Source organism: Colobus angolensis, unplaced genomic scaffold, assembly GCF_000951035.1.
Source record: "Colobus angolensis palliatus isolate OR3802 unplaced genomic scaffold, Cang.pa_1.0 Scaffold10, whole genome shotgun sequence".
Taxonomy (NCBI): Eukaryota; Metazoa; Chordata; class Mammalia; order Primates; family Cercopithecidae; genus Colobus; species Colobus angolensis.
The window spans coordinates 13,451,259-13,476,159 of record NW_012110919.1 but is presented as its reverse complement, the minus strand read 5'-3'; the positions used below and the strand labels follow the sequence as shown (position 1 = coordinate 13,476,159).

Below are 24,901 nucleotides of genomic sequence, written 5' to 3'. Positions count from 1 at the left end.
CTGAGAAATATACTCTAGAAAAATTCTTACATATATGTACCAGAAGACATATAAAAGAATGTATTATTTTACTTATTGGGGTCAAAATTAGAAATTAACCCTGAAATGTTTAATTAAAAGTCATACAATATACACTCATCATCCAAAAGTAATGTTTATGGGCACACAAATATTATTTTCATGGACTTATTCATTAATTACTAAATTCATTAATAAATATTTCTACCTATTATCCTTTTGTAAATGCAGAGATAAAATACACCTGACAGGTCAATTTTTGATATAGCATGAATGGCTTTTTGTTCACACTGACAGGCATATGTACCTTAATCACCAAAGACTATATCAAGTATTTATAAAAGAAAATCCCTTTTGAGGATTATTTCAGTTTAATCAGGATTAAAAGGAAATAAAACTTTATCCTTATCATCCTTGAGTGAAATAACTTGAGTTTTAATATCTTTACTTAATCAGAAAATACATGGAAGGAAACAATAATATAGAGAGAGCCTGATGTCCTGTGGTCTTCTTTAATAACAACCCATTTTCAAGAGACTATAATCTACTCAACAGAAAGCATTCTACCAAGGATCTTAATCAGATGCTGAGAAAATTCACACTCAAAATAAACAATGTGCCACTAAAACCAAAATAATAGGTATTAGCAGCTGCATAAAGGTTAGCCTCAATCTGTTGAGTCATTTCTAAAATGATGAAAGTATAATTCTTTGAAGTACTTTTTATTCAAGCTGGAAAATATATAAAGATACAGAATCGTTTGCTAACCAGGCTGACTGAGAAATTTTTCATTTTCTTTCTTGTTTGACTGTATGCGAACATCAAACTAAGAATGGCAAAAATGAATCTCTCTTCCTACATATTAATACTAACTTTTTCTTTGTTTTCTCAAGGTATTTTACTTTCAGCATCCAAGTCCATAAGAAATTTAGACGATGACATGGTATTTAATACATTCAGGTTGGGGAAAGCCTTTCAGAAGGAAGACACTGCAGAAGAATCAGTTATTGCTCCTTCCCTGGAACAATATAAAAACGATGAGAGCAGTTTCATGAACGAAGAGGAAAACAAAATTTCAAAGGTAAGTGGCAATGTGACTTGTCATTTATTTCAATGAAAATTTAAATGATTCTTACAAATTCTCTGAAAAGTAAAACTAATACTTTTATAAACAGAAGTATATGCAGTCACAATATGCATTAGGACAACTGATGACATTTCTTACATGCCAGGTAGTTCTTCCATCCTGGAAAACCCTCTTATCTGAAAGTTTTTTTTTTTCTCCTATAAATTTGCATCTAAGGTATTTTTAAAGAGTCAAAAACAGTGTAGAGCATCTTTGAATTGATCAACAAGAATATTATACAGTTGTATTAAAGTTCCACTCTGAATACGATAGCTAAAAAACAAATCAACCTTCTCTTTGCAGAACACAGGCTCCAAACATTTCTTAAATCATGGTCTGCCACTGAATCTGGCAATAAAACCTTATCTTGCACTAAAAGGATCTGTAGCTTTTCCAGCTGAAAATGGAGTTCAGAATACTGAATCAACACAAGAAAAGAGAGAAATTGGGGATGAAGAAAACTCAGCTAAATTTCCTATAGGAAGGAGAGATTTTGACAGTGAGTAGTCTTTTCAAACTTCAATTCTATGTCCTACCACCATTAAACAGAACTCTGAGTTAAAGCGAATTTGGATGCAATCATACCAAAATCAAATAAGACCATGGCTCAATTACACCTGCCAAAAATGTGGGATTAAATAGCAACAATTAATTATCATCATTTTGGTTTACTCAGAATTAGTTATGCTAGATTCATTCTTTCTTCTTAATAAATTTTGTGTGATAATCATAGTCCTTTAAACAATTTAAACTTTCTTCTTCCTTCAGTGCTCAGATGTATGCTGGGAAGAGTCTACCGACCTTGTTGGCAAGTCTGATACCTGTTGGTCCACATCATCTTTTCAGAAGAAAATAAAAGCATTTAATTGTCAATGGGAGGAGAAGCCCCTAATGCTACTATAACTTGTCCATGTTAAATGTCTGTTTTAAAAGAAAGTAGTGTTAAGATGTATCAGTAATTGAAATGATATGCTTTTATTGTGCATTAAACTTTGTGAAAATTCTGCATAATTATGACTTACTAGTATTTTTAAACAATGCTTAACATACTAACCTTACATACACTGTAGACCAAAATAATAAATCATCATAATGTACACCTTGATCTCTTAAAAATTAAGCATGTCTTTGGTGAATGGTTTATAGATACATAAACCTAAAGCATAGAAGACACAAATTTATAGTCTAAAAAACTGAGTTAACTTTGCCTGGCCAGGAATCAACTTGTTCTTGGCAGTACATTTATTACTTTTTGCTACTTTAGCTAGTTTGCTGTACAATTTATTCTGTGAATCATTTGATTTCTTAGGTATTTTAACATTTTTATGTTGAGGTGGTTCATTTCCATTATCACAGAGAATATTTTCACCATCCAAATCCACCTGTTTCCTTTTTGAGCTTTTATTTCCTGTCTGACTAGTTGATTTTCTTGATACTTTTTCATTTTTACTTCTGTCCAGATGAACATTTCCAAAACTCTTTCCAATTGTTGATCTTCCAACAGATGAATTTACACCCTCTGTTATGCAAGATAAAAAGCGGAAAGGAATTATATAATATTTAGTATTAATATTCAAGAGAACTTTACAATAAACTCTAAAAATGGCTAAAGAATATTCAAATGTTTATTTTTAAAGTAAAATAATGCTATAAATAATATGATTAACAAATACAGCTACATTACTATCCCATTACTTTTCATTTTACCATAGCACCTCTGAGTTAACTTTGGCCAGTAATCAACTTGTCAGCCCTACTAACAAATATTTGTTTGAATGCATGACATTTAATCCTTAAACATATGCTACAAATTACTTCTTAAATACATTTAGTTAAATTAAACTATGTCCTATTCCTATCCGTAAATTTGTACTTAGATTTAACTTTTTAAATAAACTGAGGTCTTTACAAATATAACCTTTCACATTTCACAGTACTTTGCAAAAATAATCTAATTTTACTTAAGTTAAAACTAATTAGTAGACTAGAATTGTTATTTAATTGCATAAATAAGGTCAATTACCAGAAAGGTCATTTTCCATGTGAAGCACACACAAAGGCTTTGATGCTAAATTAACATTATTCCAATTATCCTTGCTTATCATGTAGTCATCTTTATAAGTACAAGCAAATTGGGATCTAATTAAAGTTTGCTTCATCTGGTAACAGAAAGAAAATATGCAATTTATTCATTATTTTATTTCTTCATCTAGATGGACACACACTCTATAGTAATCAAGGTATAAAAATTTCCCTTAGAAATTCTATTATTCATTGAGAACCTCTAACCTTTTATATTTCATAGTTTGCAAATTCATTCATTGCTATGGCTAGCATTTTTGTTCTTTTCCAAAATACTAGCTTTATGTATTTTTTTATTTTATTTTTTTGGTAACAGTTACAAAACAATCAATTTTAGACTCTTTGCAGGGCTTTGTTACACATTCCTGTGTCAGCGCTGCTTTGGAGCATCTTATTGCAAGTAAAATAACAATACAGGTGATATACATAATCATAGAAAAATACAAGTTCTTCATCCTAAGAAGAACACAACTCTTGGAAAAAATAGCATAAAATTCAGGAAATTAGGGAGGGAAGAAATGCTAAAACGAAGAAAAGAACTAGGTGAGGTCAATCAAAAACAGGAAACTAGCAAAGAAATAAACTACAAGATAAAACAAAATGATATAGGAAAGACATTATTTCTCGGGCATTTAGGAAAACAAGAAAGAGGATTCAATATATCATTCTAGAAAGATTTGACCAAGTGACTTAATGGTCAGAAATTCAAAATATACTCTTGCATTTATCTTCAAACATCAAATAGGAGGGCCTAACTTTCTACATAAATAGGAGAAAATTACAAAGATAAACTTAATTCTTGACCATTGAAAAGGATGCCAAAAAAAGTAGTTTTGGAAATGTATTCCACAAACATAAATCAGTGAGCTATTGGGGGATAGAAATTAATTTTAGAACAAAGTAGCCTATATAAATAATACCAATTTCAACAGTTACAGATGGTGTGTAATACCGTTCAGGTTTAATGGAGAGATGTCTCCAAATAGAAGTCGCCTGAAATCGTTTTATAAAATAGACAAAAGTTTCAAATACATAATTCAATAAAGATGACTTCAATAATTCAAAAATTTAACACTTTGAACGTAACTACATTACCCTGATTACCACTTACAGAGTATTTGTTGATACAGTCATGAAATCTAAAACAGCATGACTTTACATTATACATTCAGTAGTTGTATATTATGTTATATACTCAGAGATTGATGCATTAATTCACTCAGATGTTTGTAAAGATAATGGCAGTGAAATCTACTGACTACGGCTTAGAAAAAGTCAGAATAATCGCTTGTCCAGCTGCTTCATAAAAGCAAGTTTTATTAGGATGACATATTTTGTTTCTGACTAATGAGGTCTGTGACAGTCTCCATCTCCCAGATCACTAAAAATTATGTTTCATGTGCTTACATGAAGCATTAGACAATTGGAGTTTTATCTTCCATTTAAGCATAAAAATGTACAAAACTGAATATAAACGTAAAAATATACAAGATCAAAAACTATTTTTTAAAAAGTTGAACAGAATGGACTCCCAAAAATGAATGGGACTACAACCCACTACCTTCATGAATCCCTATGAATGCAATGAATGCAACACTTATTATACAGCTTCTACCACAAGATGCCCTATATACAACTGAAGATTTTAAGTAGTTCTTTCTGGACTTTATTAATCCTATAACTACAGATTTAAAGCACTTGATAAACCTATTTAAATAAGTTTTATTAATAAAATTGACTCTATGTTATACTACCTAATAGTAGCATTATCCATGAACTTTTATTTCCATTTGCAATACCAGTACTAACTGTTGACATTATCTTTTCACACGTTATTTTCACTTCACAAAAGTTATGGCTTATAGAGAATTATAAACTTATTGCTTATAAAGAGTTATAAAGAATATAGTAAGACCACGCAGGCAAATAGATGCTGAGTGGCTGGCTTGGATCACTCTTTGTACCCCAGTAGTGATGGCACCTAGAGTTAGCTTGGGAGATGTTAGCTTCTCACTGCAAAACCTTCATGAGCACCACCCATAAAACATGCTAAATAAAAATATAATACTAAATAATAATTATATTATTTAGTACAGAAAACTAATGTTTCTTCAATCTCATGTTTAGCATGAATAAAAATTTCTTTAGAATGTTTCGTTATTTTATTAATTTTTAACATATAGTCTAGGTAAAAAAATCTTTAAATAGTCACAAAATAAGTGTGATAGCTCTCCTTACAACTAGATTTCCTCATTTCAGGCTCCTCCATAGACAAATTCTAGAATCCTCAGTGACCACAGTAAAATTTCAGAAAACTACCATCACAGGCAATGGATTCCTGAAGTACTGAAAACAAATTCAGATGTAAAAGAAAAATAATTAATGACTTTTTCTACCATGAAAAATATTATTTATAAATGTATTAAAATATGAAAAATAAACACAACAGAATTCCCCCCTTTGTATATTGAGGGTTTTTTCTTTTCATAAATGATTATATGCAGATTTCCTTTTCCCTGTCCTGTACAAAAATCACTTTTTTTTTTTTATCAATTACCACTTATTAAGTTCCAACTATGTGATAAGCACAGCGTATACTAGAGATTACTAGGATGGCTTCTACAACTTCAAAGACATTCTACTTATAAAATTTGCTATTGACAAACAGCTGGAAGGAATAACAAATAAATTGGATAATAGAATCAAGATTGAAAAGATTTCAAAAGGCTAGAACCATAAGTAGAAAATAATAAGATGAAAATGGATGGGGATAAACAAAGTCCAGTATTTAAGTTCAAAAATATCAATTACAGATGTACAGGATGAGGAGAACCTGACTTAAAAACAACATATGTAAAAGACCTAGAGATTTAAATAGATACAAACTTGACGGAGCCAACAGTGTGATGTCCAACTAAGAAAGCAGCACAAAAAGGTAAGATGATGTGATGGGAAAAGCATCAGATTTGCAGTCAGAAGACCTGGCTTCTAATACTGGCCCTATTACTTATTAACTAGATAACTTTGGGGAAACCATTATACCTCTCACTTATGCACATATAATGGGAATATTTACCTCACAGAATTATCAGAATTGGATGCAGTTAACTTATGTCAAGGTTATACAGACTCCAGAAATCTATGCAGACACTGTATCACTATTATCATAATAACATGTAGGAAGAGGGTATTCTTGTAAGAAAAAGATCTGTTCAATTAGGTGTCTCAGAACCAGGCCAATTCTAAAATGATTCTAGGAATGCAGCTCAAGAAAATGAACTTACAAACAGCTTCTTCATTTTAATTATTTAAACAATGCAACCTACTTTGGCTTATATTTATAACTTAAAAGAGACTGCTTTTCCTTTGTTCATAAACGCTGAATTTTTCTACACAAGATTAGTGGCTACATAGAACTGAGATTACTTCCTGTTGCAAATCTTCCAAATCTCTCTGTGTATTTGATTTGGAATCACGAATAAGCAAAACAATTCCCTCTTGAAAGTGCTTTTGAAGTACTAAACAACTAAGAATAATGTCCAGATTCACACATGGCTGTTAAAATCATTTCATGTTCAAGTCACATGAGAGAAACAGATTGAAAGTGTGCCTTTGTAGAGTGATTTCCCCCCTTTGGAAAGATTTCTATCCACAGCGTAATTGCAATGAACTTCACACTTGCCAAGAATTGGAAAAGTCCTTTTGCCACAAGCTCTTTTTAATTTGAAATTATTAGTAAGTTCCCAGTTTGAGGAAAATAGTACTTCACATAGGAAAGCCTGACTCCAGTTAAATTAAAATGAATGAGTCAAAACACTGAAAAGTCATAGATACTCTCAGAGTTAGCTGCACCAACAAGAAAATGAAAGTTCTATACCCCCATTACATGATAAGTAAATTAGCAAGTTTGAAAAAGGAAATTATTCAACATACCTAGTAAATATGTAACTAAAAATATTCTAAATTTATCTTATTTTTATATTATCACATTTTCAAAAGAACAGAGATTTTATATCCTTAATGACATATTAATTTGTATATAAATCAAATAATCCATTTCTTCATTGGTGAAATTCCATTTACCCTGCTAAATAGCAGAAAAAGAATCTTTTTGACCTAAGTAGTAACATTATCATTTTATGACCCTTCATCATAATTGCCATGCCTTTATTTACTCTTTGAAGATAGCATAAACACTGAAGTCTGACACCTGACTATAAACCCTTGCGCTGTTACTTACTAGCTGTATGGTCTGCAAAATGATGACTTCTAGAGTTGAGCAAGGATTAATTGGGATGAGGGATATAAAATATCCAGTATAAACATCAGACACTTAGTAGGTACTCAATAAATCCTGATCCCATTATTTCAGCTAAAACAAATTCAATTTTAATTCAGTTTAATACAAACATTCCTTTTTCATTCTAATGGAAAATGTTGTTCACTCCCTTACAGACTTTGCTGAATGTCACCTTCTCAAGGAGACTCCTACTTATGGCTATTTAAAACCCAAACACACACAAAAGAACCCCACTTTCCTTAGCCCCTGCCCCAGTTTTATTTCACTCCACAGCACTGATAACCTTCAAATATACCATATAATCCACTTGTTTGTTTTGTTTATTGTCTGCTTCTCCCAACTAAAATATAAACTCCATCAGCAGTAAAACCCTTACAGTTTGACAACTGATGGCTAGCTGTGGTCCTCCGGTTGCCATCCCCTCCTTACAAGGTGAGGAGTCCCCAGGGCTTCAGACATGCTCACCAGGAAACCATGACCTCCTTTATAGCTCCTGTTTCAGGGACCCCTGGGCACTGGGCTGGCACCGGCCTCTTCCTTTAGGTTCAAGAGCTGACTGTTTATGGCAAGCGTGATGGGCTGTGGGGTATATATACCTACTGGGAGAGTGTCCTTCAAAGTATGAAACAAAATCAGGGTTGAAGGGGTTTCAGGGTAGGTCAGTGGCTTCCATTTTAGATTCTTGCATCTCAGCTGTACAAACATTTAGGGAAGCCTTGTCCTTTAGGGCAGGAAGGTTTATCTGGTTTTTTTTTTTCACTGATATATCTCCAGTGCCTAGGACTGAACTTGGTATCCAGGAGGTACTTACTGTTTTTTGAATGAATTAATTAATGAAGTAAAATTACAACAGACTATAACAAGTATATGCAAGCAGAGCTATGAGGGAACAGAAGCCATGAGCAAGCAAAAGTTTGGAGGTGGAAAAAGAGAATAAACTCTATAAGGCAACCACATGATAATTGTGTGCTTATATCAAAATACCACACGTAGCCCATAAAAATGTACAACTAGTATGTATCCAAAATAATTTTTAAAAAAGTAAGTAGACTTGAAAAGAACAGCTATATCACCCTAGGAACACAAGCTTTGAGGTAGAAAAATATGTTCAGAGTAAACTCTACTCTGTTCAATAGGGTAAAGAAACCAGTTGGTACAGAAACAAGAGAGAAATATACATGCAGAGAAAACCTAAATCACATTTAAGTACAAAGAACTATGCAGCTGAATTCCTTAAGCTGCTTAATATCCACCGTTTACTTTTGGGTTCTTAAATATTCTGCCTTTCTCTCTCATATACACATCCTTAAAATAAACCCCTACAAAAAAAATTACCCTATTCCTCCTACCATTAAAGGCATACTGTTCTTAATCTTCCCCAACATTATTTATTCACTGTTGTTCTTTTTTCGCAACTACCCTATACACATTCTCTTTACAACATCAAGGCAACTTAATACTTTCATCATCGGTTGTTTGAAATGCTCTATTTCGTTCTCTCTGCCTATTCAAATCCTATTTATTCTAATCTCTTATTATTTCCTCCACTTAATATGGGTCTCTAGTTATTTCATTTAAGTATATCTTTAATCCATTAGAACTGCATTGTTTGATGTGCTAGCCATGTGTGGTTAATTAATTACAATTAAATAAAATTTAAAACGCAGTTCCTCAGTTGCAGTGGCCACATTTCAAGTGCTCAATAGCCACATGTGACTAGGACCTTCAGTAACGAACAGTACAAACACAGATCATTTCCATCACCACAGAAAGTTCTACTGGAGAGCACTGCTCTAGAACAAAGCTTTACAGTCTATGCCCTGTGGCATATTCATGTGCTGCAGATGGATTCTCAAAGGACTCTGGGACATTTTGTAGTTTGCTGGGTCCACACGTTTGGAACCCATATGCAACTTTATACTTGTAAAGGAAACCCTGCATTTGTTCACCCTCTCTTCTAAATGCTAGGTAGTAATCTGATGTGAACTGAGCTTTGGAAAGAATTATGATCAATATATCTTCAAATATTGTTTCTACTTTATTTTCTCCTCTCATTCTGGGACTCCAATTAGGCATACGTTAGACTTTTTATCTGTGTCCTGCTCTTCTATTTTGCTTTTTAATTTTTTTCTCTCTTTTCTCTCCAGTTTGGATTTTTTTTAACGTACCATCTTCAAGTCCACTTATCCTACCTAATGCTGTGTCTGGTTTTCTACTAACCACATCTAACAAGGTCTTAATTTTAGATAATGTTTTTACAATTCTGGAAAAACATTGTCTTTTTGTTCTATGTCATCGATTCTAATTCTCTGTTGGAATTCTCCATTTTTTCATATATTTTGACCATCTTTTCCTCCAATTAATTTTATAAGTTAATTTCTTTTGATTCCTTGCCAGTAAATTTCAATATCTGGATCATTTGTGGGTCTCCCTCTATTGTTAAATGTTTTCTCTTTATTAAAGAACAAATCATCTTGCCGTTTCTCATGTCCAGTATAGTTTATTTCATGCTGGATATTGTACATAAAGGAACTCTAAAAGCTAACAGATGACCTCTTCCAGCAAGAAGAGTTCTCCTTTTCACTGTTAGGCAGACACAATGAAAGACTGATAACCTCAATACAATCAAGGAATGAGCTGTTTCAGAGCTGGGTTGCACTTTTCATTAACTCACATTTGACTTCTGTTTTTCACCTTTTCCTCAGGTATGTTCCTTCTAAGCTTTCAACTGAGAGCCTTGTAGGGATCTCTATCACCTCTGGCCTAAAATTTGGGGGATTCAGTCTGTTTTTCAGGGGTTTTCACACTGTGTTCTGTGATCACCCACCCCACTTTATTTCCAAATATGGCAAATACCTTGAAAAAAAAGACCAGCCATGTGTCTGAGGCAGGTCCCACTTCTCAAGTGGAATCAAGGTGGTTTTAATCTATTGTATTAAGGCTCCCTACCCCCCACATAACTACAAAATCCAGAGTGTGTGTCCTAGGTAAAAATAACTGCATTTAGGACTCCTGAAGTTTCCAATTTGTTGACAGCCCCTCAAGACACCCACTTTGGTGGTTTCTCTGTTCCTCAATAGAGTTCCTTTACATGGGCCAACACCAATCCTCAGCTCATATTCAAAAGTAGCAACAAATCCCAGGGAAGAAAATAGCTGACAATAGACTTCTCACATCAGAAGGATGTTATCCTGTCCAGATTTTTAATTTTTTAAAAATTATTTGATTATATAGCTCTCCTATATCTTTAAAATATATTTTTCCCAACTTATCTGCCTTTTATTGTTTTGCTGTTGTAGCGAGAATGGTGTTCTACCATGACGTACTATATCTTCAGTAAAAAAAGAAGTCTCCATGTCACTACTTGACTCTGTTCCTTCCTTATCTGACAGCATTTTATTTTCTCCTCAGAGTTACATTTTCAAAGTTGCATTTTTTTCTGTTATCCCTCATTTTTCCGTAGCTTGAGGAACAGTAGAGGTAGAAGTTGAACTCATCTGAGGAGACAGGTAGTCTATGAAAATGTCTGGGTTCTGCACCCTAGGAGTTTATTAGGTATTGTATATACCAAAGGAAGTTTCACTTCATCTCATTAGGGAGTGTATTTCAGTCAAGTGGAAGGAAAACATTTGGATAATTTCCCCAATTCAGTAGGTAGAACTAGAGCCTTTATTTCTCTCAGTGTGTAAATCCCAGGGTTCATTTTCCACATTTTGTCTATATTTCTCTTCCATTGCCACTTCTACTGTTTCTCTAACGAATAAGAAAAAAAAAAAGAAGAAGAAGAATGCACACCTTAGTTCTCAGTTTTGGAAATATTAGTGGTAATCCTCAGAATTTTGCTAATTCACTAGCTCTGTATCTGGGGACTAGGACTAAATAAAGTTGCTAAATCATTCAATGCCTCTTCACTCTGAAATCTTCAGTTTCTTTCCCTGACCATCATCTTTTAAGCTTATTGCATCTGATAACATTATTCTTTCTTAGTTGGTGCTGATTATTTTTATTAGTTTTTATTATTTTGTACTCATTTCAAGTATCAGGGGAAGAAAATTCTATTAGTTAAACTCAATCCATTATTTTAATTTAGATGTACTCAGAGTTTTCAAATACCATAGGGGTTAAGTTTGAATTTTCTAATACCATGGGGTTAAATAAAATAATTTTCTAATACCATGGGCATTGGACTACTACCTGGGTGTCTATGAAAATAAGTGAGTTCTAGCCAGTCCAGTTTTTTATACCAAGTCCTGACTTTCACTGTCCCAACAGTTCCATGTTAAAGGTACAGTATTTTCTTGATTAGCACACTTAAGTTATTGACTGGCTAAATGATGATTACTCAGACATTCATATAATATGCTGTAAACATTAGACTCAGAATAAGGAAAAGACCTGTATATATGACTTTTCATTTGTGCCTGATGTGCAAAATACTGCTAAACCAAGTTGTAAAGAATAAAACCAATTAATTTACAGGGATTTAAGGAGGTATCTCCTTGAAAAATCATTTAATAAAAAGGTATAAGGGTACTTATAATGACTTACTTAAAGTGCTTAATAAATTAAAAAGGAAATTAAAAAATTACTTGAAACAAATGAAAATGGAAACATAACATGCCAAAACCTATGAGATACAGCAAAAGCAGTACTGAGAGGAAATTTTATAGCAATGAGCACCTACATCCAAAAACTAGAAAAACTTCAAATAAGCAACATAAATATGCATCTTATGGGATTAGAAAAGCAAGAGTAAATCAAAATTAAAATTAGTAGAAGAAAAGAAAAGGATTAAAAAAGATTAGAGCAGAAATAAATGAAATTGAAACCAGGAAACTACAAAATATCAAGGAAATGAAAAGTTAATTCTTTGAAAAGATAAACAAAATCAACAAACCTTTAGCTAGACTAAGAAAAAAGAGAGATGACTCAAATAAATAAAATCAGAAATTTTTAAAAAAGGAGATGTTACAACGAATATTGCAGACATTCAAAGGGTCTTTAGAGACCACTATGACCAACAAATGCCAATAAATTGAGAAAAAATGGATAAATTCCTAGATGCATATATATAATCTACCAAGATTGAACCACAAAGAAATAAAAAACCTGAATAGATCAATAACAAGTAATGAGACGGAAGCTGTAATAAAAAGTCTCCCAGCAGCTAGGCCCAGTGGCTCACGCCTGTAATCCCAGCACTTTGGGAGGCCGAGGCGGGTGGATCATTTGAGGTCAGGAGTTGGAGACTAGCCTGGCCAACATGGTGAAACCCCATCTCTACTAAAAATACAAAAACTAGCTGGGCGTGGTGATGGGTGCCTGTAATCCCAGTTACTTGGGAGGCTGAGACAGCAGGATCACTCAAACCCAGGAAGTTGCAGGGAGGCGAGATCACGCCACTGTACTCCAGCCTGGGCGAGAAAGGGAGACTCTTATCTCAAAAAAGAAAGTATCCCAGCAAAGAAAAGCCCAGGGCCCAATGGCTTCAGTACTGAATTTTAGCAAACATTTAAAGAGAACTAATAGCAATCCTACTAAAACTATTCCAAAAATAGATAAAGAGAGACACTTTCAAACTCATTCTACAAGGACAGTATTACCAATACCAAAACCAAACAAAGAAAACTGTAGGCCAATATCTGTAATGAAAATTGATGCACACATCCTCTACAAAATACCAGCAAACCAAATTCAACAACATATTAAAAAGATCATTCACCACGACAAAGTAGGATTTATCCCAAGGATATAAGAATGGTTCAACATACGCAAATCAATCAATGTGATACATTATATCAACAGAATGATGGACAAAAATCATATGATCATTTCAACTGATGCTTACAAAGCATTTGATAAAATTCAACAACCCTTCATGATAAAAACTCTCGAAAGACTGGGTTTGGAAGAAACATATCTCAACACAATAAAGGCCAAATATGACAGACCCACAGTTACTATCATTCTGAATGGGGAAAAAAACCAAGAAAGCCTTTCCTCTAAAATTGGGAACAACACAAGGATGTCTACTTTCACAAGTTGCTCAACATAGTACTGGATGTCCTAGCTAGAGTAATCAGACAAGAGAAAGAAACAAAAGGCATCCAGATTAAAAAGGAAAAAGTAAAATTATCCTTGTTTGCAGATGGTATGACCTTTATATGGAGAAACCTAAAGACTCCACCAAAAAAACTATTAGAACTGATAAACAAATTCACTGAAGTTGCAGAATACAAAATCAACATACGAAAATCAGTAGCATTTCTACATGCCAACAGCAAACACTCTGAAAAAGATATCAAGAAAGTAATCCCATTTACGGTAACAACAAATAAAATAAAATACCTAGAAAGAAACTTAAAGAAGTGAAAGATCTCTACAATGAAAACTATAAAACACTGATGCAAGAAATTGAAGTGGACAAAAAAAATGGGAGGATTCCATGTTTACTGATTGGAAGAACCAATATTGTTAAAATATCCAGACTACTCAAAGCAATAATTTACAGACTCAACACAATCCCTATCAAAATACTAATAACATTCTTCACAGAAATAGAAACAAAAAAATCCTAAAATTTACATGGAACCACAAAAGAGCCAGAATAGCCAAAGTCATCAAAGAGAACAAAACTGGAGGAATCACACTTGAATTGTACTACAGAGCTACAGTAACCAAAACAGCATGATATTGGCAAAAAACCAGACACACAGAGAGCAGTGAAACAGAAAAGAGAACTAGAACCAAAACACTAAATCCACACATGTACAGTGAACTCACTTTCAACAAAGATTCCAAGAACACACAGTGAGGACAGGACAGTCTTAATAGATGGTGCTGGGAAAACTGGATATCCATGTGCAAAAGAATGAAACTAGACCCCTATCACTCTCCACATACAAAAATCAAATCAAAATGGATTACTCTATAGACGTATAGAGTCTATAAGTCTTAAATCTAAGACCTCAAGCTAGGAAACTACTAAAAGAAAACACTGAAGAAATTCTATAGGACATTGGTCTAGGCGAAGATTTCTTGAGTAATACCCCACAGGCAGTACCAACTAGAGCAAAAATGGACAAACGGGATCACATCAAGTTAAAAATCTTCTGCACAGCAAAAGAAACAGTGAACAAAGTGAAGAGACAACCTACAGAAGGGGAGAAAATATTTGTAAACTATCCCCCTTCACTGATCATCAGAGGAATCCAAAATAAAAAACTACAATGATATATCATCTCACCCCAGTTAAATTGGCTTATCTCTAAAAGACAGGCAATAACAAATGCTGTCAAAAATGTGGAGAAAAGGGAACCCTCGTACACTGTTGGTGGGAATGTAAGTCAATAAAACCACTATGGAGGAAAGTTTGGAGGTTCCTCAAAAACCTAAAAATAGAGCTACTATACAATCCAGCAATCCCACTGCTGGGTGTATACCCAAAAGAAAGGAATTAACACATCAAAGAGATATCTGCACTGCCATGTTTACTGCAGCACTGTTCACAATAGCCAAGACTTGGAAACAACCTAAGTGTCCATCAACTGAAGAATGGATAAAAAAAATGTAAGCCACCTGTATTCCCAGCACTCTGGGAAGCTGAGGTGGGTGGATCTCCTGAGACCAGGAATTCATGAACAGGCTGGGCAACATAGTGAAACTCCATCTCTAGAAAAAAATACAAAAAATTAGTCGAGCATGGTGGTGCACACCTGTGGTCTCAGCTACTTGGGAGGCTGAGGTGGGACCAGTTGAGCTTGAGAGTTCAAGGCTTCACTGAGCCATGATTGTGCCACTGCATGCCAGCCTGGGCGACAGAGTGAGAATCTGTCTCAAAAAAAAAAAAAAGTGGTACATATAAAAAATAGAGTAAAAAAAAGAATGAAAAAACATAAATAAAAAGATCCTGTCATTTGCAACAACATGCATTGAACTGGAGGACATTATGTTAAGTGAAATAAGCCAGGCACAAAAAGATAAACTTCCCATGTTCTCACTCATTTGTGGGAGCTAAAAATTAAAAACCTGAAATCATGGAGACAGAGTAGAATGATAGTTACCACAGGCTGGGAAAGGCATAGGGTTGGGAAGAGTGAGGACAGCTAATGGGTATAAAAATATAGATAGAATGAATAAAATCTAGTATTTCATAGCACAACAGGGTGACTACAATCAACAATAATTTATTATACATTTTTATAGAGTATAATTGGAATGTTCATAACATAAAGAAATGATAAATACTGGAAGTCATGGATATCCCATATAGCCTGATGTGATTATTACACATTCTATGCCTGTTATCAAAATATCTCATGTACCCATAATATACACACCTATTATGTACCCATAAGAATTTTTAAAAATAAATAAATAAAGTGCTTGCAAATTGGGGTAAGAAAGTGGCAGAAAACATTCGCTAAAGGGTCATAACAAAACCAACAAAATCATGAAGGTTCAGGAAGAACCTTCTGGTTTCCTTTGTGGGAAATTTATTTGACCATCATAAACAACACTCCTGATACGCTACAGTAGGAAATAAAAGTTGAGGACCTAAAATGAGTGTGTTCATGAACCATTTCCAAATTGGTTTCATAGACTTTTGTGATCATAAGAGCATCTATTTCTATTTAAGAATGAGGAAACTAAAATCTGAGTTAATTTACTCCGTATAATAATGACATGGATATTTCATAAGCAAGTACATCAAAATTCTAAGTTCTCTAATATTTTCTACCTTTGAAATGCTCGTTTCAAGATATTTCCAGTGTAGATCACATATTCTTTCTGTGACTAAAAACCACTATATGACAAAAGAGCAAAAGTAACAGAGTAATAAGGTAATCAGCTGCTAAACTACTTTTCCATAAGAACTTTGGTAGTAAATATTGGCAGCATTTTTTTGTTGTTCCAACAAATACTCTACATGGCTATGGTTCAGTTGTATACCTGGTCAAACTAATCATTTTCATACTTCATTTTATAAAGAGTATTGTAAAACATAAGCAATGCTTTCCTTTCTTGATTGCCATTTATTAATCGATTCAGAGCTGTATAGACTAAGCCAGCTCTACTGTTAAGTAATGGAAGCAATGTAATTATAACCTCATTAGTATTTAACCATGGTTTTCCAAACTGTTATAAAATATTTCATGGTAGTTATGAGATCTTGGATAAGTTGCCTTCTTACAATTTTGGTTTCCACATCTGTAAATGAGACTGCATTAGATGATCTCTGTTCTATTTCCCAAAACTTTCTGAATTCGTCTATACATTTCGTAGTAATTAGTTGAGCCTTAACATTTTCTTTAAAAAAAACTATCATTACTATCATTTCTCAGAGAGTTTTTTTCATTTTGATTTAATTTTAAGAAAATCCAATTGGATTGTTTATAACACCAAGGATAAAATGCTTGAGAGAATGGATAACCCCATCCTCCATGATGTGATTATTATGCAATGCATGCTTATTTATGTATCCTATAAACATATACACCTACTATGTACCCACAGAAGTTACAAACAACAAAATTTAAAATAATAAAAGTAAATAGAAGAAAATAAAACTCTAAGCCCTTTCCTGGTAATATTTAATGTACTTCACTGTCAGTGATTTTTCCTTATGTGATGTCTTACATTCTTTTTTTTTTCAGATAGAGTCTCATTTTGTCGCCCAGGCTGGAGTGAAGTGGTGTGATCTCCACCTCCCAGGTTCAAGCGATTCTCTTGCCTCAGCTTCCCGAGTAGCTGGGATTACAGGTGCACGCCACCATGCCCGGCTAATTTCTGTATTTTTAGTAGAGACGGGGTTTCACCATGTTGGCCAGGCTGGTCTCAAACTACTGATCTCAAGTGATCTGCCTGCCTTGGCTTCCCAAAGTGCTGGGATTACAGGCGTGAGCCACCATGCCTGACCCACTTTCTTATTCTATTTGAAATGGAGACAGAGAAATTGAGTCCCCCAAAATATGACTTATTTTTAAATCAAAATATTAAAGTTTGTCAGTATCCCTAGCAAGAAAAAAAATTTTTTGATATGTTACATTTCTGTTTCTACCCAAGTCCAAAGGATAGATTTTAAAAATCTTATCCCTTGATTGCAAATACTTATATTAATATGACAAAGAATGGACAAATCTTATTCACAGAAAAATTTTATGAAACTCGATGTATTCCACAAGCATTAATTGCTAACAATTATTAATAACCAATAGAAAGAAAAGGTATTAATGAATAAACTAAACGGGTGTAGGGTATGTAGATGAAATAGGTATTAACTAAAAGCTTTGCTAATTTGAACTAAATTTCCAAACGAAAAAATAAAGGGCATACAAATTACTGTTCTCTTTTTTGTTGTATCAAGATGAATATTTGACAATTTAAGGATGATTATGTTTATATAAAAATCTTGTTTAATGAATTAATGAATTCCCAACCATACCATAGTGTCTGGATCATAGTAGATACCCAATAAATAAAAGTATGCTAAACAAATAAGTTAAAGCCAAATTTCCTTTTGAAAAATAAGGCCAATAAAAATTGCTTGAAAACCCATTATTGATTACTTATAGGCACAGATGTTTCATATGAGGACAAGAAAACTTAGTTCAAACTAAATGAAGAAAGAACAGGAACAGTTCTAGTCAAGAGCAATGTAAAATGCTCTCAGCTCAATCTACAATTAATTATACTCTGCATTATATCTTCAGACAGAGGCAATTTTAAAATCGCATATCTTGAGATTCAGTTTAAGATATAGAAATGTAAATAAGAAAGCCTTATCTTCTTTATTTTCCACATCACTCATTCAACAGATATTTATTGAACACTTACAATAGCAAGTGCTTATTTCTTTCCCTTTTTTAGGTCCAGTGATTAAGCAAACCAGAAACAGATTAGTCAAGACTGTATAAAAGGAATGTCGCTGTATGTCAACTGTCATAACTCATTTTCCATTTAATTCCTATTGTGTCATGTACAATGTTTACAATATTTACAATACCCAGCTCAGCTGTAAATGTATTTATTTCTTCTAAAAATAAAACAGTGTTTGCTATTTTCATGCCATGCACTAAATTGTACCTTAATTTTTTTCTCTTGCATTGACTTACAGATGCGTTCTCTTAGGGGTTTTATCGAATTATTCACTTGTGTGGGAGACCTATGCCAAAAAAAAAAAAAAAACAGCAAAAATTTATTGCTTTGTTTGGAATGTTTGTTTCCCTCCCAAATTCACAGTGAAACTTAATTCCCAATACAATATAGTTTTTCCTCAACTTATGATGGGGTTACCTCCAGATAAACTCATCACAAATTGAAAATACCATTAAGTCAAAAGTGCATTTAATACATCCAATCCACTGAATACCATAGCTTAGCCTAGCCTATCTTAAACACGGAATTAACTGGAATTAGTACATTGCAATATCTGTTGGGCAAAATCATCAGGCAACACAGTAGAGTATCAGTTGTTTACCATCATGATCATGTGGCTGAGTACTGTGGTTCACTGCTGCTTCCCAGAATCATGAGAGAATACTGGTCCGCATATTGCTAGCTCAGGAAAAGATCCAAATTCAAAATTAGAGGCCCAGTTTCTACTGAGTGTGTACAACTTTCACACAGTTGTAAAGTTGTGTGAATGTAAATCACAAGTCAAACCATCATAAGTTTGGGACCATCCATGGTGTTAAGAGGTGGGGCCTCAGGGTGATTAAATCATGAGGACTCTGCCATCATGAACGGGATCAGTGCCCTTATGAAAGGGTTTGTGGGAGCAATTTTGCCCTTCAGTCTTCCCAGCCACATGAAAACCCAGCAAGAAAATACCATCTATGGTGCAGAGGCCCGCATCAGACACCAAATCTGCTGGTGCCTTGATCTTAGACTTGGGAAACAAATTTCAGTTATTTACAAACTATCTAGTCTGGAGTGTTTTAACAGCCTGAACAGATGAAGACACTTACAAACAAAAGTGGCTTTTAAACTACTACCTGCCCCTCCTCTACCCAAAAGCACAGTTATAGGATAAAGGACAACTAAATCTACTTGTTTATAATACAGCCATGTGCTGCATAACAACATTTTGGTCAACAACATGCCACATATTTGACAGTGATGCCATAACATTATAATGAAGGTCAAAAATTCCTATTATGTAAATACTTACTTTATGTTACTATTTCCTTATACTATTTAGTACAATAACATACTGTACAGGTTTGTAGCCTAGGTGTGTAATAGGCTATACCATCTAGGTTTGTGGAAGTACACTCTATAATGTTCACATGACAAAACTACCTAACGATGCCTTTATCAGAATGTATCCCCATCATTAAACAGTGCATAACTGTACTTTATAAAAGTGTCAGTATTTCTATTCTGAGAATCCTAAATATTAATGGTTTGCTTAGTTACTTAATCCAGTAACTAAACGTTACATGAGCTTCTACTATTTGTAAGGCACTATTTAAGATATTGTAAAGAATAGAAAGTTGACTCATTTATTGACCCTATATTCAGGCATCCTGAAGTCTAAGTAAGGAACATAAGAAATCCACATAACTGAAATTCAAAATAGTGCGGGAATTCAAAAGAGAAAAACATAGAAATAGGAAGGTCAGAGAAGGTAAAATGGAGGAGACCCACCCTATAGTTTTGGATTCAGACCAACTTGAATACCTTAATAAATTAATCACTTTTGGCTTAACAGAGCCAGAGTTAGAACTCCCTTGACTCAAATGACTACTAAGCAAGAATAAAAGATTGGCTACCCTAAGAAAGAATAGTTGACAACCTTAAATTGATATACCTTATTGTCCTTAATTTTATCATTTCAGTGTAGACCACTGAAAATTTACTTTACCACAGACCAGTGTGCACAATGACAATTAGAAATGCGAATGCAGAATCCAAACTGTAAACAATAGCAATGTGTTCACTGACATGATTAAGTATAGAAAACCTTTTCTTTTCTTTCTTTTTTTTTTTTTTTTTAAGAGAACAGGGTCTTGCTCTGTCGCCCAGGAGAGAGTGCAGTGGTGCAATCATAGTTCACTGTGGCTTCGAGCAATCCTGGGCTCCCAAGTAGCTGGGACTACAGGCATGCACCACCTCAGGCTCCCAAGTAGCTGGGACTACAGGCATGCACCACCTCAGGCTCCCAAGTAGCTGGGACTACAAGCGTGCACCACCACACTGGATAATTCTTTTTTATTTTTGCAGAGATAGGATACTGAGGCATAGGAGAGAGTACATGAAGCAATCATGAAGCCAGATTTCAATAAAATAGCTCCAGTAGAAAATAGAAGAGATCAAACAGTAGGATAAGTTTGCGACAATTCTCTACAGTGTACTAAATACAATTTAAAATGGTTGTTCTAAAAATTTTAATGTTTCTCAAAGTGAACGTCCACTTAATTAAAAATATCAACAACCTACTCAATGACTGACCTAATCATTAAAACTGGAGAGCATCTGCTATAGATGAAACTGCATCACCCATATGTGTGTGTGTGTGTGTATGTGTATAATATATATAATATATATAATTTATAATATATTATATATTATATATAAGCCAAATATATATAATATATATAATACATATATATACAAACACATACATATAGAAGCCTTAACTCCCAAATGTGACTGTATTTGGAGATATGGCTTTTAGGAGGTAATTAAGATTAAATGAGGTCACATGGGTGGGATCCGAATCTAATAGGACTGATGGCCTTATAAGAAGACTACAAAGAGATCTCTCTCCATGTGCTTCTACTAAGGAAGGACATGTAAGCACACAGCAAAAAGGCAGTCATCTGCAACCCAAGGGGAAAGCCCTCACCAGTCCTGACCATGCTGGTACCCTGATCTCCAGCTTCCAGCCCAAAGAGAAAATAGGTTTCTGTTGTTTAAGCTACCCAGTCTATAGTATTTTGTTATGCCAGCCTGAGTAGACGAAGACAGCATCAATGTCTTACACACAATACCAGCATTCATTTGGTAAATATTTTTCTTCATAATTTGAGGGAGAACCAGGAGCTGTCAATTCCAGTGTAAGTTTGGTGTATGTGCTCTCTCTTATTCTAGGCAGACTAGCAGTCCTGGGAGCATAGGCCTCAGGCTTTAGGAAAGACAGCCTTGCTAATTGCTAACATACCTCACTTGGGCAAATTACTTAATATCTCTCAAGTCTCTAATCCTTCACTTATAAAGTGGAGCCTCTAATTCTTCACTTAAGAACATGGTGGTTGGGAAGGCTAAAATAATTTAACTGAAAACATTTAGCAAAATTCTTGACACATAGCAAAGGAAAGAAATATTTTCAAAGCAAAACAAGAACTAAAAACATTGAAACCAAAGACATCTCTCATGCTGTACACTCATAAAATACTACTTATTTTATATATAACCTCTTTGAATTCAAATGTTCAATCTCTCTTTAATTAACTTTTATTTTCTTTCTTCACAATGTCTGTAGTTTCTAAGTTTCCTACCATAAGCATACATTTCTTTTATAATTCTCCAGAGTTAACATTTATAATACAATAACTTCCACATTACTTACCTAAAAAGTGTAAGAATAGAAGTTCCATTATGATGAATTGTGTTTTCCTCATCATATAAAAGCTCTGCTTTGTTTTTGGTAGGAGCACTAGCTGCTTCTTCATCCAAAAGAACTAATAAGGTTTTCACAGTATCTCTGCCACAGTATGCAGTGCCATGGTTTATGGCATGAGATTTTGGCTAAGAAAAAAAATAATTTTAAGTAAATGTAATAATCACCCCAGCTGGGTGAATGGCCATACTTTTCAATTCCCTGTGGCACTGGCCTCTTTCATCTATTGTTAAAGTAATAAAACATCAGCTATAAGAAGTGGCTGTAAGGCATGTGACCGTTTTTCCTTAAGCCATGCTATAATCAACTTTACCAATTCCAGACGCACAAAAATAATATCATCAGAAGAAGACATTAGGTTCTGGTCAAAATAACATTAGGCTTCGAGTCAGAAAAATTTAGCCACTATCTAGGTATGTGACATCACCCCATGGCTCAACATCTCTATTTTTTCTCTCTTATGCCAAAGAAGTATGAGGTTTTGGCCATCTGAATACAGGCCCCATGGGTGACTGTAAAGATCAAATGCAAAAATGAAAAGCTAGTTGACATTTATTCATTCAATAATCATTGATAAGTATATATTATGTCCCAAGCACTGTGTTTAAAGCTAAGGCTCCAAAGGTGACAACCACTGCCTTCAAGGAACCCATAGTTTCCTTGATAAGATAAATAAGTAGCTGACAATTGCATTACAGAATGCTAAGTGCTATTTCTAATAAGTGTATGCACAGTGCAGTAGGAGTACAAAAGAAGTGACCAATGTACCCTGGCATCAAAGATGATTCCATAGAGGAGGAGGCATTCAGAGGAAGAAGAGAGCATGGTACTTTCAGGGACCAGGTAGCATGGCATGGCTGAAGAATAAGGTAAAAGGGAGGAAGTGATATGAGATGAGCCTGGGAAACTTTGTATATCATGCCAAGAAGTTACAAGCCAGTCTGTTACAGAGGAAAAATCTCTTGCTTTATTCAGCAAGGAAGTAAAATGATCCTATTTAGATTTTAAAGAATCAACGATGGCAATGTGTAAAACATATTGTGAGATATGAATGTTATCAAATCTGGAGACAGGTCACAAATTAAAGACTACAGTAGACCAGTTTAGAAGTAGAGAGTTCTGAACTAAGATAGTAGTAATAGAGATAAAGCAGATTAAAAAGGGAAAGTTGAAAAAAACTTCATGACTAGATAGAATAAAATAAAATACATAATAATAAAATATTATCTATAGATACATGTAAGCACAAACTCTGAAGGCATTTCTGGCTGGATTTGATACCAACTTCTTAGTCATATATCCTGTATAGCTCTGGAGAAGGTGCTGGACCTCTCTACTTAAACTCCCTGATGAAATAGAGGCAATGATAATGCCTAACCCAAAGGGTTGGTGGACATTATACCTAAATATCAAAGCTACATCTTCTGGGACATCTGTTGGAAGCTGTGCCAGTTTCTTCGGCTTTCATCAGTATCGTCTTGGCCTTCTTTCTCTCTTGGCAGACTCGGGCTACCAGGTGAACTATAATGTATATAGCTCCACTGGAATTATAACAAATTGCCTATCACAATCTGGTGCTTCACACATATTTTTCATTAGTACCAGAGAATTCCGTACTGCTTAATAGTAACTTCATGAGTACTATTTGATCATATTTTCCAAAGATCTCTGATTTGGTTGAAAACACGAAATTAAGAACAAGACTTTTGGTATCTTTATTTCTTCTGCCAAGAAATGGAAACAATTGATGTTGTTAATTATTTGAGCTGACAGATCCTGATTGATATTTACAGTAATAACCTGGTTGTCATTTGAGCCAAACTATTCACCAGGAAGTGTTAACACCCATGAAACACACAGGGCAACAACCCTGAATCTACCCCACCTTCAAAGTAAATCTAAAAACAAGCATTGTTATAGAAAAATAGCTAAAAGTGGTCCTAGAGGGCTGTGAGTGAATGAATGAATGAATGATAAATAATAAAAATTAAGCAAAAGTCTTTCTTCATACACTGGCTACCATAATCACACCTAATAAAAAGGGGCTGTCAGAAAAATTGAAGAAACTGCAATAAATGAACTATACTACTCTAAAATTCTGTTCTAAAAACACAGTAGTCAATTTCTCTTATAATTCTGTGGGTTAGAATCTATTCTATTTAATTATCTGTGTAAAAAAATTAAGAGTAAGTAAATGTTCTGGAAATATATGGTTTAAAAATTGCCAGGTACAGGTTTCAGTTGGCTGAGAATGGAGGTAGAAAATAAGAGACAGAGATTTATAAAAGAGAAGTAAACTGCTGAATGGAAGCAATTTCTAACAGGACTGCTGTCCTAATACAAGGCTTAGTATTAAAGTCAGAAAAAAAAGGCTCTTATTTTATGTCTGAGTAAATGGGAAAGTAATTGCTTATAAGAATATTTCGGCCAGGCGTGGTGGCTCACACCTATAATCCCAGCACTTTGGGAGGCTGAGGTGGGCAGATCATGAGGTCAGGAGTTTGAGACTAGCCTGGCCAACATAGTGAAACCCCATCTCTACTAAAAATACAAAAAATTAGCCAGGCATGGTGGCAGGCGCCTGTAATTCCACCTACTCCGGAGGCTGAGGTGAGAGAATCGCTTGAACCCAGGAGGTGGAGATTGCAGTGAGCCAGGATCGTGCCACTGCACTACAGCCTGGGTTACAAGAGTGAAACTCCGTCTCAAAAAAGAAAAAAAACAATATTTATAGAAAAACACCAAAAAA

The 24,901-nt window shown here is 34.2% G+C and overlaps 2 protein-coding genes across 2 annotated transcripts in view; one reads left to right on the top strand and one right to left on the bottom strand.

Moving 5' to 3' along the window:
• Window positions 1-775: 775 nt before the first annotated feature.
• On the top strand, window positions 776-2,155 carry PMCH (pro-melanin-concentrating hormone). Its single transcript, XM_011934991.1, has 3 exons — window positions 776-1,099; window positions 1,448-1,643; window positions 1,913-2,155. The coding sequence occupies exons 1-3, from the start codon at window positions 851-853 to the stop codon at window positions 1,960-1,962; spliced, it is 495 nt and encodes a 164-aa protein (XP_011790381.1). The 5' UTR covers window positions 776-850; the 3' UTR covers window positions 1,963-2,155.
• The window catches only part of PARPBP (PARP1 binding protein), a 65,904-nt gene continuing 42,103 nt past the window's right edge, over window positions 1,101-24,901 (bottom strand). Inside the window, exons 8-11 of the mRNA XM_011935003.1 lie at window positions 22,102-22,280; window positions 18,612-18,690; window positions 3,168-3,303; window positions 1,101-2,663 (exon numbers count right to left, since the gene is read on the bottom strand). Coding sequence (XP_011790393.1) covers window positions 2,323-2,663; window positions 3,168-3,303; window positions 18,612-18,690; window positions 22,102-22,280 — 735 coding nt within the window. The 3' untranslated portion in view covers window positions 1,101-2,322. The remainder of the gene's footprint in view (window positions 2,664-3,167; window positions 3,304-18,611; window positions 18,691-22,101; window positions 22,281-24,901) is intronic.

Coding starts and splice junctions, on each gene's coding strand:
- PMCH (XM_011934991.1), top strand. CDS start 851: ATGGCAAAAATGAATCTCTCTTCCTACATATTAATACTAACTTTTTCT. Junction 1,100..1,447: donor AGGAAAACAAAATTTCAAAG/GTAAGTGGCAAT, acceptor TTCTCTTTGCAG/AACACAGGCTCCAAACATTT. Junction 1,644..1,912: donor AGGAAGGAGAGATTTTGACA/GTGAGTAGTCTT, acceptor TTCTTCCTTCAG/TGCTCAGATGTATGCTGGGA.